The sequence below is a fragment of the Zonotrichia albicollis genome, unplaced genomic scaffold (genome assembly GCF_047830755.1).
Source record: "Zonotrichia albicollis isolate bZonAlb1 unplaced genomic scaffold, bZonAlb1.hap1 Scaffold_434, whole genome shotgun sequence".
In the NCBI taxonomy this organism is placed as follows: Eukaryota; Metazoa; Chordata; class Aves; order Passeriformes; family Passerellidae; genus Zonotrichia; species Zonotrichia albicollis.
This window is the reverse complement of record NW_027428449.1, coordinates 13,620-31,400: the sequence shown is the minus strand read 5'-3', so window position 1 is coordinate 31,400 and position 17,781 is coordinate 13,620. Positions and strand designations below refer to the sequence as shown.

The 17,781-nt window shown below is 66.1% G+C and overlaps 1 protein-coding gene across 1 annotated transcript; it reads right to left on the bottom strand.

The window, feature by feature from the left end:
• Nucleotides 1-369: 369 nt before the first annotated feature.
• Nucleotides 370-16,663, bottom strand: LOC141727966 (integrin alpha-7-like). Its single transcript, XM_074534255.1, has 9 exons — nt 15,568-16,663; nt 12,267-12,394; nt 12,110-12,189; nt 11,158-11,413; nt 8,086-8,217; nt 4,848-5,055; nt 2,770-2,963; nt 815-903; nt 370-729 (listed from the first exon to the last, which is right to left on the bottom strand). Exons 1-9 carry the CDS (start codon nt 16,500-16,502, stop codon nt 370-372), a joined length of 2,382 nt encoding a protein of 793 aa, XP_074390356.1. The 5' UTR covers nt 16,503-16,663.
• Between the last annotated feature and the right edge of the window lie 1,118 nt (nt 16,664-17,781).

Genomic DNA, 17,781 nt, shown 5'->3' with positions numbered 1-17,781 from the left:
TTTGGGGGTCTGGGGGGGTCACAGGAATGGGGGGAATGCTTGGGGACGGGGGGTCCTCAGGAATTGGGGGATTTGGGGGTCCCAGGGCTGGGGGGCCACTCAGGAGGTTTGGAATCCTCAGGAATGTTGGGATTTTGGGGGTCGCAAGTTTGGGGGGCTACTCCAGGGGTTTGGGATCCTCAGGAATTGGGGGATTTGGGGGGGTCCCAGGTCTGGGGGGGCTGCTCAGAGACAGGAGATCCTCTGGGATTTTGGGGGTCCCAGGGCTGGGGGGGCTACTCCGGGGGTTTGGGATCCTCAGGAATTTGGGGATTTTGGGGGTCCGGGGGGGTCCCAGGAATGGGGGGAATGCTTGGGGACAGGGGGTCCTCAGGAACTGGGGATTTTGGGGGTCCCAAGGCTGGGGGGGCCACTCAGGAGGTTTGGAATCCTCAGGAATTTTGGGATTTTGGGGGTCCCAGGGCTGGGGGGGCCACTCAGGAGGTTTGGAATCCTCAGGAATTTTGGGATTTTGGGGGTCCCAGGGCTGGGGGGGCCACTCAGGAGGTTCGGAATCCTCAGGAATTTTGGGGGTCCCAGGGCTGGGCGGGGGTCTCTGTACCTGTAGAGCACCACGGTGTCCGACAGGGACCCCACCAGCAGGTCGGGGTACAGGTTCCCATCCACGTCCAGCCCCCCCGAGAGCGAGTAACCAAAGGCCGAGACCCCCACGGCCTCCCCATCCAGCACCTGGGCAGGGTGGGGGCGCTGGATGAGCCCGGGACCCCCCCGGGACGCCCCCAGACCCACCCGGGCCCCTCCGAGCCCCCCTCACCTGCGCCGGGCGGGTGACGATGCCCAGGGCGCTGCCGTGGTAAATGAACACCTTGCCCGCGCCGTCAAAAGGGGCGCCCACGGCCAGGTCTGGGGGGAATTTGGGGAAATTTGGGGATTTTTGGGGGGTCAGGTCCCTAAATCCCCCAAAATCCCCTCAAATTCCCCCCGAATCCCCTCCCCGAAGCCACTCACCCTCGAACCCATCGTGGTTTTGGTTCATCCCCAGACCCTCAAAACCCCCCTCAAAAACCCCTCAAACCTCCCCGAAACCCCCAAATCTCCCCTAAATCCCCTCAAACCCCCCGAATTCCCCCCAAATCCCCCCTAAATCCCCTCAAACCTCCCCAAAATCCCCCAAATCTCCCCTAAATCCCTTCAAACCCCCGAATTCCCCCCCAAATCTCCTCCAAACCCCTCACCCTCGAACCCAGCATGGTTTTGGTCCATCCCCAGACCCCAAATCCCCTCCCCAGACCCCCTCCCCCCCAATCCCCTCACCCTCGAAGCCGTCCTAGTCCAGCTCCCTCCCCAGACCCCCAAAACGCCCCCGAATCCCCCCCAAAATCCCCTCAAACCTCCCTGAAACCCCCCGAATCCCCCCAAATCCCCCTCCCCAAACCCCTCACTCTCAAACCCATCCCGGTCCAGGTCCCTCCCCAGACCCCAAACCCCCAAAACGCCCCCAAACTCTCTAAACCCCCCGAATCTCCCCAAATCCCTCAAACCTCCCCGAATCCCCCCCAAATCCGCCTCCCCAAACTCCTCACCCTCGAATCCATCCCGGTTCAGGTCCCTCCTCAGACCCCAAACCCCCAAAACGCCCCAAACCTCCCTGAAACCCCCCGAATCCCCCCCAAATCCCCCTCCCCAAACCCCTCACCCTCAAACCCATCCCGGTCCAAGGCCCTCCCCAGACCCCAAACCCCCAAAACGCCCCCAAACCCCCTCTAAACCCCCAAATCCCCCCGAATCCCCCTCCCCTCACCCCTCACCCTCAAACCCATCTCGGTCCAGGTCCATCCCCGGACCCCAAGCCCCCCCCAAAACCCCCTCTAACCTCCCCAAAACCCCCCGAAGTCCCCCCAAAATCCCCCGAATTTCCCCCAAATCCCCCTCCCTGAACCCCTCATCCTCAGAAGCCGTCCCGGTCCAAGTCCCTCCCCAGACCCCAAACCCCCAAAACGCCCCCAAACCTCCCCTGAAACCCCCCGAATCCCCCCCAAATCCCCCTCCTCTCACCCTCAAACCCATCTCGGTCCAGGTCCCTCCCCAGACCCCAAAACGCCCCCAAATCCCCTCAAACCTCCCCGAAACCCCCCGAATTCCCCCCCGAATTCCCCCCAAACCCCCTCTAAACCCCCCAAAAACCCCCGAAGTCCCCCCAAAACCCCCCAAATCTCCCCCGAATCCCCCTCCCCTCACCCCTCACCCTCGAATCCATCCCGGTCCAAGTCCCTCCCCAGACCCCAAACCCCCAAAACGCCCCCAAACCTCCCTGAAACCCCCTGAATTCCCCCCAAATCCCCCTCCCCAAACCCCTCACCCTCGAACCCATCCTGGTCCAGGTCCATCCCCAGACCCCAAGCCCCCCCCAAAATCCCCTCAAACCTCCCCGAAACCCCCCGAATCCCCCCAAATCCCCCCTGAATCCCACCCCCCTCACCCCTCACCCTCAAACCCATCTCGGTCCAGGTCCATCCCCAGACCCCCAAAATGCCCCCAAATCCCCTCAAACCTCCCAAAACCCCCCGAATCGCCCCCAAATCCCCTCAAACCTACCCAAATCCCCCTCCCCTCACCCCTCACCCTCGAATCCATCCCGGTCCAGGTCCCTCCCCGGACCCCCAAAACGCCCCCAAACCCCCTCTAAACCCCCCAAAACCCCCCGAATCGCCCCCAAACCCCCTCTAAAGCCCCCAAATCCCCCCCGAATCCCCCTCCCCTCACCCTCACCCTCAAACCCGTCCCGGTCCAGGTCCCCGGCCGAGCAGAGCGCGCTGCCGAAGGCGGAGCCGCGGGGGCCGCTCAGGCGCTCGGGGGTCGCGCTGCCCCAGAGCCCCCCCGGGTTGATGTAAACGTACACGGCCCCCCCCAGCTCCTCGTGCCGCTCGAAAAAGTGGGGGGCGCCCACGGCCAGGTCCGTCCAGCTGGGGGGGGACAGCGGGGACACGGAGGTGTCACCCCCAGAGCCACCCAGAGGGGGCTTGGGGGGATTGAAGGGGTGGGGAGGGGGTCTGGGGGGGATTCATGGAGTGAGGAGGGGGTTTAGGGGTCCTGAGGTGGCATTTACTGGGATTTTGGGGGGGGTCTCAGGGTTTGGGGGGTCCCAGGGGTGGGGAGGGGGTTCTGGGGGGGGGCTTAGGGGGTAAGGAAGAGTTTTGGGGGGGTTCTGGGGGTGGGGAAGGGGATTTGGGGGATTCAGGGGGCTCGGAGGGGGTTTAGGGGGTGGGGAGGGGGCTCGGAGGGGCTCAGGGGGTGGGGAAGGGGTTTTGGGGGATTCAGGGGGTGAGGAGGGGGTTTAGGGGGTGGGGAAGGGGTTTTGGGGGGGTTCAGGAGGTGGGAAGGGGTTTTTTGGGGTCACACCCACGGTGTCACAGGTGCCACTGCCATGTCTGGGTGCCAGGGCAGGCACACGTGCCCACAGGTGACACAGGTGCCATGCATGTCCCGGTGCCAGGGCTGACACACACAGCTGACACGGGTGGCACAGGTGACAGAGGTGACACGAGTGACACACAGAGGTGACATAGGTGACATGGGTGACACACACGGGTGACACAGAGGTGACACACAGGTGACACAGCTGACACAGGTAACACAGGTGACACACAGGTGACACGGGTGCCACAGGTGACACACAGGTGTCACAGGTGCCAGGGCTGACACACACAGCTGACACGGGTGACACAGGGGTGACACACACAGCTGACACGGGTAACAGAGGTGACACAGGGGTGACACACACAGGTGACACACAGGTGACACACACAGGTGCCCCAGGTGCCACCCCGGTGACAGGTGACACACACAGGTGCCACAGGTGCCAGGGCTGACACACACAGCTGACACGGGTGCACGGGTGACACACAGGTGCCCCAGGTGACACACAGGTGACACACACAGCTGACACGGGTGACACACGGGTGACACAGGGGTGACACAGGTGACACATAGGTGCCCCAGGTGACACACAGGTGACACACACAGGTGACATGAGTGACACACAGGTGACACACACAGGTAACACAGGTGACACACAGGTGCCCCAGGTGCCACAGGTGATGAGTGACCCAGGTGACACAGGTGACACAGGTGACAGGGCTGACACACACAGCTGACATGGGTGACACAGGTGCCACACAGGTGCCACATAGGTGCCCCAGGTGACACACAGGTGACACACACAGCTGACATGGGTGACACACGGGTGACACAGGGGTGACACACAGGTGCCACATAGGTGCCCCAGGTGCCACCCAGGTGACAGGTGACACACACAGGGGTGACACACACAGGTGACACACACAGGTGACACAGGGGTGCCACACAGGTGCCACATAGGTGCCCCAGGTGACACACACAGGTGACACACACAGGTGCCAGGGCTGACACACACAGCTGACACGGGTGACACAGGTGCCACACAGGTGCCACACAGGTGCCACATAGGTGCCCCAGGTGACAGGTGACACACAGGTGACATACACAGCTGACATGGGTGACACACGGGGTGACACAGGGGTGCCACACAGGTGCCACATAGGTGCCCCAGGTGACAGGTGACACACACAGCTGACATGGGTGACACACAGGTGACACAGGGGTGACACAGGTGACACACAGGTGACACACACAGCTGACACAGGTGACACACAGGTGCCACATAGGTGCCCCGTGTGACACACAGGTGACACACAGCTGACACGGGTGACACACGGGTGACACACAGGTGACACACGGGTGACACAGGGGTGACACAGGTGACACACACAGGTGCCCCAGGTGCCCCCCAGGTGCCCCGGGTGCCGCACCCGTCGCTGTTGAGGTCGAGCAGCGCCAGCGCGTGGCCGAAGGCGGAGCTCAGCTGCTCCCCGGCCAGCACGGCCTCGGGCACCAGGCGGCTCGCGCTGTCCGCCCGCAGCAGCAGCACCGCCCCGCTGTGGTTGGCCCGCGGCGCGCCCGACACGAAGCTCAGAGCGTGCGGCCGGGTCAGGGCCGGGGCCGCGGCCACCGAGAAACCTGCGGGGACACGGGGACACCGTGGTCACACAGGGGACAGCGCAGGGACAGCCCTGTCACCACCGGGAAACCTGCGGGGATACGGGGACACCGTGGTCACACTGGGGACAGCTCCGTCACCACCGGGACAGCCCCGGGGACAGCCCTGTCACCGCCGAGAAACCTGCGGGGACACGGGGACACCGTGGTCACACAGGGGACAGCCCCGGGGACAGCCCTGTCACCACCGGGACAGCCCCGGGGACAGCCCTGTCACCACCGAGAAACCTGTGGGGACACGGGGACACCGTGGTCACCCAGGGGACAGCCCCGGGGACAGCCCTGTCACCACCGGGAAACCTGCGGGGACACGGGGGCACCATGGTCACACAGGGGACAGCCCTGTCACCACCGGGACAGTCAGGGAACAGCCGTGTCACCACCGGGAAACCTGCGGGGACACGGGGACACCGTGGTCACACAGGGGACAGCCCTGTCACCATCGAGAAACCTGCGGGGACACGGGGACACCATGGTCACACAGGGGACAGCGCAGGGACACGGGGACAGCCCTGTCACCACCGGGACAGTCAGGGAACAGCCCTGTCACCACCGAGAAACCTGCGGGGACACGGGGACAGTCAGGGGACAGCACAGGGACACGGGGACAGCCCTGTCACCACCGAGAAACCTGCGGGGACACGGGGACACCATGGTCACACAGGGGACAGCGCAGGGGACAGCCCTGTCACCACCGGGACAGCCCCGGGGACAGCCCTGCCACCACCGGGAAACCTGCGGGACACGGGGACACCATGGTCACACAGGGGACAGCCAGGGGACAGCCTTGTCACCACCGGGACAGCCCCGGGGACAGCCCTGTCACCACCGAGAAACCTGCGGGGACACGGGGACCGTCAAGGGACACCCAGGGGACAGCGGGACAGCCCTGTCACCACCGGGAAACCTGCGGGACACGGGGACAGCCCGTGGATTGCCAGAAGGACAGATTCTTGGGGGAAAAGGGCAAATTTTAGGAAAAAAGGGCAGAAATTGGGGGGGGATATGGCAGATCTTGGGGTAAAGGGCAGATTTGGGGTGCCAGAGCAGCCAAATGCCGAGCAGAGCCCCCTCCCCACATGCCGGGGTTGCCGTGAGCAGCCCCCGAGCCCCCCAAAGCCCCCAAAGCCCCCCCAGCCCCTCCCTCACAATCCATGCACCCCCCCCATGCACAAACATCACCGGGGACAGGCGGGGACACGGAGGGGACAGACGGGGACATGCCAGGCTATGGGAGCCCCCCTAAGCTCTGTGAGCCCCCCCAAGCCTGGCAGTGCCCCCAGCACAGCCCTGGCACAGCGAGGGGACAGGGATGGGGACAGGGACACGGGGATTTAGGGACAGGGATTTGGGGACAGGGACAGGGATGGGGACAGGGACAGGGATGCGGGGACAGGGACACGGGGATTTAGGGACAGGGATTTGGGGACAAGAGAACTGAAGGGACAGGGATGGGGGGGACAGAGATTTGGAGAGAGGAATTTGGGGACAGGGATTGGGACATGAGGATTTGGGGACACGGGGATTGAAGGGACAGGGATGGGGGGACAGGGAAAGGGGACAGGGACTGGGGACAGGAACGGGGACATGGGGATGGGGACAGGGATTTGGGGACAGGAATTGGGAAGGGCAGAGATGGGGACACGGGAATGGGGGAGAGGGATTTGGGGACAGGAATGGGGACACGGGGATGGGGGACAGGGATTTGGGACAGGAACGGGGACAGGGGGATTTGGGGACACAGGGATTGAAGGGACAGGGATTGGCGGGACAGGGACTTGGGGACAGGGATTTGAAGGGACAGGAACTGGGGACATGGGGATGGGGGACACGGGGATTCAAAGGGACAGGGATGGGGGGACAGGGATTCAGGACAGGAACGGGGACACGGGGATTTGGGGACACAGGGATTGAAGGGACAGGAACTGGGGACATGGGGATGGTGACAAGGATTTGGGGACAGGAATGGGGACACGGGGATTCAAAGGGACAGGAATTGTGGGGTCAGAAAATGAGGGGACAGCAATGGAGGGACACGGTTTGGTGACACGGGGACGGTGACAGCGGGGTGGGGACACAAGAGGGGCCATGCGGGGGTGATGCGGCCACACGCGTGCGTGTGCGGGGGAGGGGACAGGGCAGGGGGGATCTGTGACCCCACGGGGACACGAGCGTGCACAGGTGACACCTGAGCGTGTCAGGGCACACAGGTGACACCTGAGCGTGTCACCGCCACACCTACACAGGTGCCACCCGCACCCACGGTGCCACCCGACCAAGGGCCACCCCTGACAAAGGTGACACGCGTGCCCAGGGTGCCACCCCCGAGTGGGGACACGTGTGACAGGAGCCCCGTGGGGACAGCGCCACACGCGTGTGCCCGCAGGACCCTTCTGGGGGGGTTTAGTGTCACACAGGGCACGGGAGGGTCACACAGGTGGCACACGCCTGGCACACAGGTGGCACACGCGTGTGCCCGCAGGACCCTTCCAGGAGGGGGGGACGGGAGTGTCACACACGGCACGGGGGGGTCACACAGGGGGCACACAGGTGACACACGCCTGGCACATAGGTGGCACACGCGTGTGCCCGCAGGACCCTTCCAGGAGGGGACGGGAGTGTCACACACGGCACGGGGGGGTCACACAGGGGGCACACGCCTGGCACACAGGTGGCACACGCGTGTGCCCGCAGGACCCTTCTGGAGGGGGGGACGGGAGTGTCACACACGGCACGGGGGGGTCACACAGGGGGCACACAGGTGACACACGCCTGGCACACGCCCGGCACACGCCTGGCACGGCGTGGCACGCACGAACCCAGGTAGGAATTGTGCCCCACGTCCGCGGCCGCGCCGGGCACCCTCTCTCCGGGCTCGGGGGTCCGGAACACCCTCAGGTCGGGGGCGGCGCTCTCAATGTTTGTCACAAAGAGCAGCCCTGGGTGGGGAGGGGGCACGGCCGCGGTCAGGGGCGCCCCCAGCCCCCGTACCCAGGTAGCTGTTGGCGGGCACGGGGATCAGGGACGGGTCCTGCTCCTTCTCCCCCCCCGCTTCGAACGGGCCGGCGTCCGGGCGCAGCAGGTCCAGGGAGCTCTGCTGGAGCTGCTCCAGGCGCACGGTGCCTGCGGGCCCGGGGACAGTGGGGGGACATTGGGGACACCAGGGAGCTCTGCTGGAGCCGCTCCAGGCGCACGGTGCCTGCGGGCCCGGGGACATTGGGGACAATGGGGGGACATTGGGGACAATGGGGGGACATTAGGGACACCAGGGAGCTCTGCTGGAGCCGCTCCAGGAGCACGGTGCCTGCGGGCCCGGGGACAGTGGGGACATTGGGGGGACACTGGGGACATTGGGGACAATGGAGGGATATTGGGGACAATGGAGGGACATTGGGGACACCAGGGAGCTCTGCTGGAGCTGCTCCAGGCGCACGGTGCCTGCGGGCCCGGGGACAGTGGGGACAATGGGGACAGTGGTGGGACATTGGGGACAATGGGGGGACATTGGGGACACCAGGGAGCTCTGCTGGAGCCGCTCCAGGCGCACCGTGCCTGCGGGCCCGGGGACAGTGGGGACAGGGGGGACAATGGGGGGACATTGGGGACACCAGGGAGCTCTGCTGGAGCCGCTCCAGGCGCACGGTGCCTGCGGGCCGGGGACAGTGGGGACAGTGGGGGGACATTGGGGACAATGGAGGGACATTGGGGACACCAGGGAGCTCTGCTGGAGCCGCTCCAGGAGCACGGTGCCTGCGGGCCCGGGGACATTGGGGACAATGGAGGGACATTGGGGACACCAGGGAGCTCTGCTGGAGCCGCTCCAGGAGCACGGTGCCTGCGGGCCCGGGGACAGTGGGGGGACATTGGGGGGACATTGGGGACACCAGGGAGCTCTGCTGGAGCCGCTCCAGGCGCACGGTGCCTGCGGGCCCGGGGACAGTGGGGGGACATTGGGGACAATGGGGGGACACGGGGGGACATTGGGGACACCAGGGAGCTCTGCTGGAGCTGCTCCAGGCGCACGGTGCCTGCGGGCCCGGGGACAGTGGGGACAGTGGGGACACGGGGGGACATTGGGGGCAATGGAGGGACATTGGGGACAGGGGGCTCTGCAGGAGCTGCTCCAGGCGCACGGTGCCTGCGGGCCCGGGGACAGTGGGGACAATGGGGGGACATTGGGGACACCAGGGAGCTCTGCTGGAGCCGCTCCAGGCGCACCGTGCCTGCGGGCCCGGGGGGACAATGGGGACAATGGGGACAATGGGGACAGTGGGGACAGTGGGGACAGGGGGCTCTGCTGGAGCCGCTCCAGGCGCACCGTGCCTGCGGGCCCGGGGACAGTGGGGACAATGGGGACAGTGGGGGGACATTGGGGACAGTGGGGGGACATTGGGGACACCAGGGAGCTCTGCTGGAGCCGCTCCAGGCGCACGGTGCCTGCGGGCCCGGGGACAGTGGGGGGGCAATGGGGACAGTGGGGACAATGGAGGGACATTGGGGACATTGGGGACACCAGGGAGCTCTGCTGGAGCTGCTCCAGGCGCACCGTGCCTGTGGGGCCCGGGGACAGTGGGGACAGTGGGGGGACATTGGGGACAGTGGGGACAGTGGGGACAATGGAGGGACATTGGGGACAGTGGGGACAGTGGGGACATTGGGGACACCAGGGAGCTCTGCTGGAGCCGCTCCAGGCGCACCGTGCCTGCGGGCCCGGGGGGACAGTGGGGACAATGGGGACAGTGGGGACAATGGGGGCAATGGGGGCAGTGGGGACACCGAGGGGTCCATGGGGCTGTGGCTGAGCTGGGACCCCTTCCCAGGGGACAGGGGGACAATGGGAACAATGGGGGCAATGGGGACAATGGGGACAATGGGGACAGTGGGGACAATGGGGGCAATGGGGACAATGGGGACAATGGGGACAATGGGGACAATGGGAACAATGGGGGCAATGGGGACAATGGGGACAATGGGAACAATGGGGACAATGGGGACAGTGGGGACAATGGGGGCAATGGGGACAATGGGGACAATGGGGACACCGAGGGCTCCAAGGGGCTCTGTTTGAGCCGGGACCCCTCCCCAGGTGAGGGGGACACTGCGGGGACCCCCAGGAACACCGAGGGACCCTCGTGCTCGGCCTGAGCACCCCCAGCCCCAGCATCACCCGGGCACACCTGGGGACCCCCCCGCACCCCCCAAACGCCCCTCACCCTCCCAGTTATTGGTCCCACACCCCCCAAACCCCCACTGTGGGAGGGGTCCCATGGCCCCTCACCCTTGCAATTGTACATCCCCGGTGCCCCCAGCAGGAACAGCCCCCAGACCCCCAAATCCCCCCGTTAAGGGGTCCCACCGTCCCTCGCCCTCCCAGTTGTGGGTCCCACATCCCCCGGGGGGGGTCCCATCGCCCCAGTTGTGAGTGTCCCACCCCCCAAATCCCCTGTTAGGGGGTCCCATCTCCCCTCACCCTTCCAGCTGTACGTCCCCGGAGCCCCCAGCAGAGATACACCCCCAGACCCCCCAAATTCCCCCTGGGCAGGGGTCTCACCGCCCCTCACCCTTCCAGCTGTATGTCCCGGGTGCCCCCAGCAGAAACAGCCCCCAGACCCTCAGTGGGCGGGGGTCTCACCACCCCTCACCCTTCCAGCTGTACATCCCCGGAGCCCCCAGCAGGAACAGCCCCCAGACCCTCAGTGGGCAGGGGTCTCACCGCCCCTCACCCTTCCAGCAGTAGGTGCCCGATGTCCCCAGCAGGAACAGCCCCCAGACCCTCAGTGGGCGGGGGTCTCACCGCCCCTCACCCTTCCAGCTGTATGTCCCGGGTGCCCCCAGCAGAAACAGCCCCCAGACCCCCGTTTTGGGGTCCCATCTCCCCTCACCCTTCCAGCTGTACATCCCCGGAGCCCCCAGCAGAGATACACCCCCAGACCCCCCAAATTCCCCCTGGGCAGGGGTCTCACCGCCCCTCACCCTTCCAGCTGTATGTCCCGGGTGCCCCCAGCAGAAACAGCCCCCAGATTCCCCAAACCCTCAGTGGGCGGGGGTCTCACCGCCCCTCACCCTTCCAGTTGTACGTCCCCGGGGCCCCCAGCAGCACGTAGCGCCGGTCGGGGCTGAAGGCGGCCGCCAGGCCCTGCTGGCAGAACCCGAACCGTTCGTGGCCCGGCGCTCGCCCCTCGCAGAATTTCCACTCGCCGCCGTCCAGCTCGTCGCGCTCCCGCAGGTCCTGGCTCAGCACGAAGCAGCGCCCGATCACGTCCCGCGTCTCCAGCGGCTGCCGCACGCGGTGCCGCACCTCGTAGCGGTGCGCGCAGGTCTGGGGACAGCGAGGGACAGCGGCGATGGGGACAGCCGGCCGAGGTGTCCCCGGTGTGCCCGTCCCGTGTCCCCACCCCGTGTCCCCATCCCGTGTCCCCACCCCGTGTCCCCATCCCGTGTCCCCATCCCGTGTCCGCATCCCGTGTCCACATCCATCCCGCTGTCCCCATCCCGGTGTTCTCATCCACTCTGGTGTCCCCGGTGTCCCCATCCATCCCGGTGTCCCCATCCTGGTGCCCCATCCATCCCGGTGTCCCTATCCCAGTGTCCCCGGTGTCCTCATCCCGGTGTCCCCGATGTCCCCATCCCAGTGTCCCTATCCATCCCGCTGTCCCTCCCCGGTGTCCCCGCCCTGGTGTCCCCATCCCACTGTCCCCGGTGTCCCCATCCACCTCGGTGTCCCCATCCCAGTGTCCCCACCCTGATGTCCCCATCCCTATGTGCCTGTCTCGCTGTCCCCATCTCTCTATCCCCATCCATCCCAGTGTCCCCACCCCGGTGTCCCCATGCATCCCGGTGTCCCCATCCCGGTGTCCCTGTGCCGGTGTCCCCATCCATCCCGGTGTCCCCATGCATCCCAGTGTCCCCATCCCGGTGTCCCCATCCATCCCACTGTCCCCATCCCGGTGTCCCCATCCCGGTGTCCCCGTGCCGGTGTCCCCATGCATCCCGGTGTCCCCGTGCCGGTGCTCACCACGACCTTGCCGCCGGGCCCTTGGCTCTGCACGCTGACCCCCAGCCATTGGTTCTCTTTGCTCTCTCGCTGCGGATCCTCTGCGGGCACCGGGGGGGTCAGCCCGGCCCGGACCCTCCCTGGGGACCCCCCGGGACCCCCCGGGACCCCCGCTCACCTCCGCCATCGATGGGGACCCTCCAGCAGTCGGAGGGCTCGGCGCTCAGCGGGCAGGCGAACAGAGCCCCGCTGATGTTGGCGGCCTGGCCGGGCAGCGCCCGCGCCCGGGGGGCTCCCACGAGCAGCCTGGCAGGGCAGCGACCCCCGTCAGGGCGTGGGGAGGAGTCCCCGGGGGTCACGGAACCCCCCGGTACCGGCTGTGCCACCCCCGGGCCCGGCAGCTGCTGTGGGGACGCTGTGGGGACAGGAGGGGACACCCCGGACACCCCCGGGACCCCGGTCGGGATTTGGGGAGGGGTCCCCGAGAGTCATCGAGCCCCCTCCGGCACGGCTGTGCCACCCCCGTGCCCAGCGCGGTGCCAGCCTGGGGAGGGGGACACTGTGGGGACACCCCGGACACCCCTCGGACACCCCTGGGACCCCTGTCAGGGTTTGGGGAGGGGTCCCCGAGGGTCACCGAGCCCCCCTTGGTACCCCCCTGGCGCGGCAGCTGCTGGGGGGACACTGTGGGGACAGGAGGGGACAGGAGGGGACCCTCCCGGGACCCCCGCTAGGATTTGGGGAGGGGTCCCCGAGGGTGACCAAGCCCCCTCCGGGTGCAGCTGTGCCACCCCCGTGCCCGGCTCGGTGCCAGCCCCACCAAGCAGCGACACTGCGGGGACATTGTGGGGACAGGAGGGGACACCCCAGACATCCTCCGGGACCCCCGTGAGGATTTGGGGAGGGGTCCCCGAGGGTCCCCGAACCCGGGCGGTGCCGGTGGCGCGGGGGGGACGCGGCGGAGCCCACGGGGGTGGCGGGGAGGCAGAAGAGGTAAAAATAACCCGGAATTCACTCAAAATAACCCGGGAGCAGCATGGCCAAAAAAGGAGCGGGGACACCGAGACACCCGCGCCCCACGGGGCCGGGACAGGCCGGGGGACACGGGGGACAGTGGGGGACAGTGGGGGACACGGGAGATATGAGGGACAACAGGTGACAGCGAGGACAGCGAGGGACAGTGGGGGACATCGGGGGACAGCGGGGGACACGGGGGATATGAGGGACAACAGGGGACTGCGAGGACAGCGAGGGACAGTGGGGGACATCGGGGGACAGCGGGGGACAGTGAGGGGACAATGGGGGACAGCCAGGGGACAGTGAGGGAGCCGAGCCCAGCCCGGTTCCGCCGCCACCTGGCCCGGGCAGCGAGGCCAAAGCCGCCCTCGGTGCCAGGAACGCGGCGCGGGCGGCAGCGCTGCGACACCGCGGCGACAGCGGCGACACCGGGACAAGGGGGGGACACGGGGGGGACGCGGTGACAGCCAGGGCTGAGAGACCCCCGGGAATGGCCCGGGAGAAGCGGGAGGGACACAGGGACACAGGGGGACAGGGGGATATGGGGGACAGAGGGACAGGGGGATGTGAGGACATGGGGACAGGGAGACACTGGGGTAGTAGGACAGGGGGACACGGAGGACAGGGGGACACTGGGGTAGCGGCACACAGGGACATTGGGGACATGGGGACACAGAGGACAGGGGGACACGGGGGGACAGAGGGACGTGGGGACATTGGGGACACTGGGGTAGTGGGACACGAGGACACGGGGACAGGGGGGATATGAGGAACAGAGGGACAGGGGGACACAGAGGACATGGGGACACGGGGACAGGGGGACACTGGGGTAGTAGGACACGGGGACACGGAGGACAGGGGGACACGGGCCGTGGGAATATGGGGACACTGGAGTAGTGGGACACAGGGACGCACGGACACGGAGGACAGAGGGACACGGGGGGACAGAGGGACACGAGGACAGAGGGACACGGAGGACAGAGGGACACGCGGACACGGCAGTCGCGGGTGGGCGTTCGCCGCACGGCCCGGGGGGGTCCGGCCGGGGGGGGTCGCTCCAGCCGAGAGCTCCGGGGCAGCGCTGGGACCCCGAGACCCCCTGAGCCCCCCCAGAGCCCCCCCAGGGCCCCCCCAGGGCCCCCATCCCCCGCTAATGCTGAATAATCCCGGCCGCGCAGGCGGCCTGACCGCGACACCGACACCGTCCCTGTGTCTGTCCCTGTGTCTGTCCCTGTGTCTGTCCCTCCTGTCCCTTCTGTCCCTGTCCCTTTGGCACCGTCCCCTCTCTCTGGGGTCGCTCCGGGGGTCCCGCTCCCCCTCAGCCCCGCGGCTCCCGGCGCTCCCGAACCCCCCAAAATCCCGGCAATGGAATCCCCCCAGACCCTGAACCCCCAAATCCCGGCAAAAGGATCCCCCCTGCCCTAAAACTCCCCAAATACCGGCAATAGGATCCCCTGAATCCCCAAAATCTCCCCCCAAAATCCCGGCAATAGAATCCCCCTGCCCCAAAACTCCCAAAATCCCCCAAACCCCGGCAATAGGATCCCCCCAGACCCTGAACCCCCAAATCCCGGCAATAGAATCCCCTGAATCCCCAAAATCTCCCCCCAAAATCCCGGCAATAGGATCCCACCGCCTCAAAACTCCCCAAATCCCGGCAATAGGATCCCCCAACCCCCAAAGCACCCCAAATCCCCTCAATAGGATCCCCCCTGCCCTAAAACTCCCCAAATCCCCTCAATAGGATCCTCCCTGCCCTAAAACTCCCCAAATCCCGGCAATAGGATCCCCTGAATCCCCAAAATCTCCCCCCAAAATCCCGGCAATAGGATCCCCCCGCCTCAAAACTCCCCCAAATCCCGGCAATAGGATCCCCCCAACCCCCAAAACACCCCAAATCCCCTCAATAGGATCCCCCCACCCAAAAACTCCCCAAATCCCGGCAATAGGATCCCCTGAACCCTCAAAATCCCGGCAATAGGATCCCACCGCCTCAAAACTCCCCCAAATCCCGACAATAGGATCCCCCCAACCTCCAAAACTCCCCCAAATCCCGACAATAGGATCCCCACAACTCCGGAACCCCCAGAATCCCCCAAATCCCCTCAACAGGATCCCCCCCAATCCTGGAATTCCGCAAAATCCCCCAAACCCCCAAAATCGCCAAATCCCCAAAATCCCCTCAACCGAACCCCCCCACCCCGGTTCCCCCCCATTCCCGGGGGTCCCTCCCTGCCCATCCCGGGGGTCGCGCCCCCCCCGGTCCCCCCCGGTCCCTCCCGTTCTCCCCGTTTCCCCCGGTTCCTCCCGGTCCCTCCCGTTCTCCCCGTTCCTCCCGGTTCCCCCCGGTTCCCCCCGGGTTCCCCCCGGTCCCTCTCGGTCCCTCCCGGTTCCCCCCGGGTTTCTCCCGGTCCCTCTCGGTCTCTCCCGGTCCCCCCCGGTCCCCCCGGTTCCCCGCTCACCACGCCCGGGGCTCGGGGCTCAGCTGCCGGTGCAGCGCCACGGCCGCTCCGAAGAGGCTGCCCCGGTCCCCGTCCTTGAGCACCGGGCTGGCCCCGTCCAGGTTGAACGCGGCGGCCGCCGGTAACGTCAGGAACAGCGCCGGTAACACCGGGCACAGTCCCGGTAGCCCCGGGGACAGTGCCGGTAGCCCCGGGCAAAGTCCCGGTAGCCACAGGGACACCGACAGTAGCCACTTGTAGAGTCCCGGTAACCACCGGTAGAGTCCCGGTAACCCCGAGCAGAGCCCCGATAGCCACAGGAACGGCTCCGGTAGCCACCGGCAGAGCTCCGGTAACTCTGGTAGGCACTGGCACAGTCCCGATAGCCCCAAGGACACCGACAGTAGCCACCGGTACAGCCCCGGTAACGACCGGTAGAGTCCCGGTAGCAGCCCCGGTAGGCACCGGGACAGCCCCGGTAGACCCGGGAGCCGCAGGGACATCGCCGTTAGCCACCGGCAGAGCCCCGGTAGCCCCATTAACGGCCCCGGTAAAAGCCCCGGTGGGCACCGGCAGCCCCCGCTCGCCATCCCCGCCCCGCCGGTGCCGCCGCCCGCGGCTCCCGCGACTCCCGGGGGCGGCTCCGCCCCGGCCCCGCCCCCGCGGAACCGGGGAAGCCCCGGAGAGCCCCGGGAGGGGCGGGGCAGGGAGGGGGCGGGGCCACGACCAGAGGGAGGGACCCCAAAGCCAGGGAGGGACCCCAGACCCACAGAGGGACCCCAGACCCACAGAGGGAGCCCAGAGGGCGAGGGGTGACCCCAAATACCGGGACTGAGCCCAAATACCGGAGAGTGACCCCAAACATGAGGAGTGACCCCAAATCCCGGCATTGACCCCAAATCCTGGGAGTGACCCCAAATTCCCGGAGTCACCCCAAATTCCTGCAGAGATCCCATAGGGTGGGGAGTGACCCCAAATCCAGGCACTGATCCCAGCACCAGGGAGGGACCCCAAATTCCCAGAGTGACCCCAAACCCCTGGAGTGACCCCAAATCCAGGCCCTGGCAGTGACCCCATAGGACAGGGAATGACCCCAAATATGGGGAGTGACCCCAAATCCCGGGAAGGGACCCCATAGGGCGAGGGGTGATCCCATAGGGTGGGGAGAGACCCCAAATCCAGAGAGCGACCCCAAACCCAGGCACTGGCTCCATAGGGCGAGGGGTGACCCCAAATCCCAGGGAATGACCCCAAATCCAGCGAATGACCCCAAATCTGGGGAGTGACCCCAAATCCCGGGACTGAGCCCAAACCCAGGCACTGACCCCAAACCCCTGGAGTGACCCCAAATCCAGGCCCTGGCAGTGACCTCATAGGACAGGGAGTGACCCCAAATATGGGGAGTGACCCCAAATCCCAGGACTGAATCCAAACCCAGGAGCTGACCCCAAACCCGCGGAGTGACCCCAAATCCCGAGGACTGACCCCCAAATTCAGGGAGTGACCCCAAATACCGGGGAGGGATCCCAAGTCCAGAGAGTGACCCCAGGTTCCCAGAGTGACCCCAAATCTCGGCACTGACCCCAGACCCAGGCACTGGGGAGTGACCCCAAATTCCTGGAGTGACCCCAAATCCAGGCATTGACACCAAATCTGGGGAGGGACCCCAAATCCAGGAGCTGGCCCTAAATCCCGGAGTGATCCAAATTCCTGGAGTGACCCCAAATCCAGAGAGTGACCCCAAACCTACAGAGTAACTCCCAAACCCAGGGAGTGATCCGGCACTGGGAATGACCCCAAACCCACGGAGTGACCCCAAATTCCTGGAGTGACCCCAAAACCAGGCACTGACCCCCAATTCCTGAGTGACCCCAAATGCAGGAAATGACCCCAAACCCAGAGACTGATCCTTGCACCGGGGATTGACCCCAAATCCAAAAGAGAGACCCCAAATCCAGGGGGTGACCCCAAATCCTCAAAGTGACCCCAAATCTCGGGACTCACCTCAAACACAGGCACTGACCCCAAACACAAGGAGTGACCCCAAATTCCTGGAGTGACCCCAAATCCGGGCACTGACCCCAAAACCAGACACTGACCCCAAACCCACTGACCCCAAACCCATGGAGTGACCCCAAACCCATGGAGTGACCCCAAATTCCTGGAGTGACCCCAAATGCAGGAAATGACCCCAAACCCAGAGACTGATCCTGGCACCGGGGATTGACCCCAAAT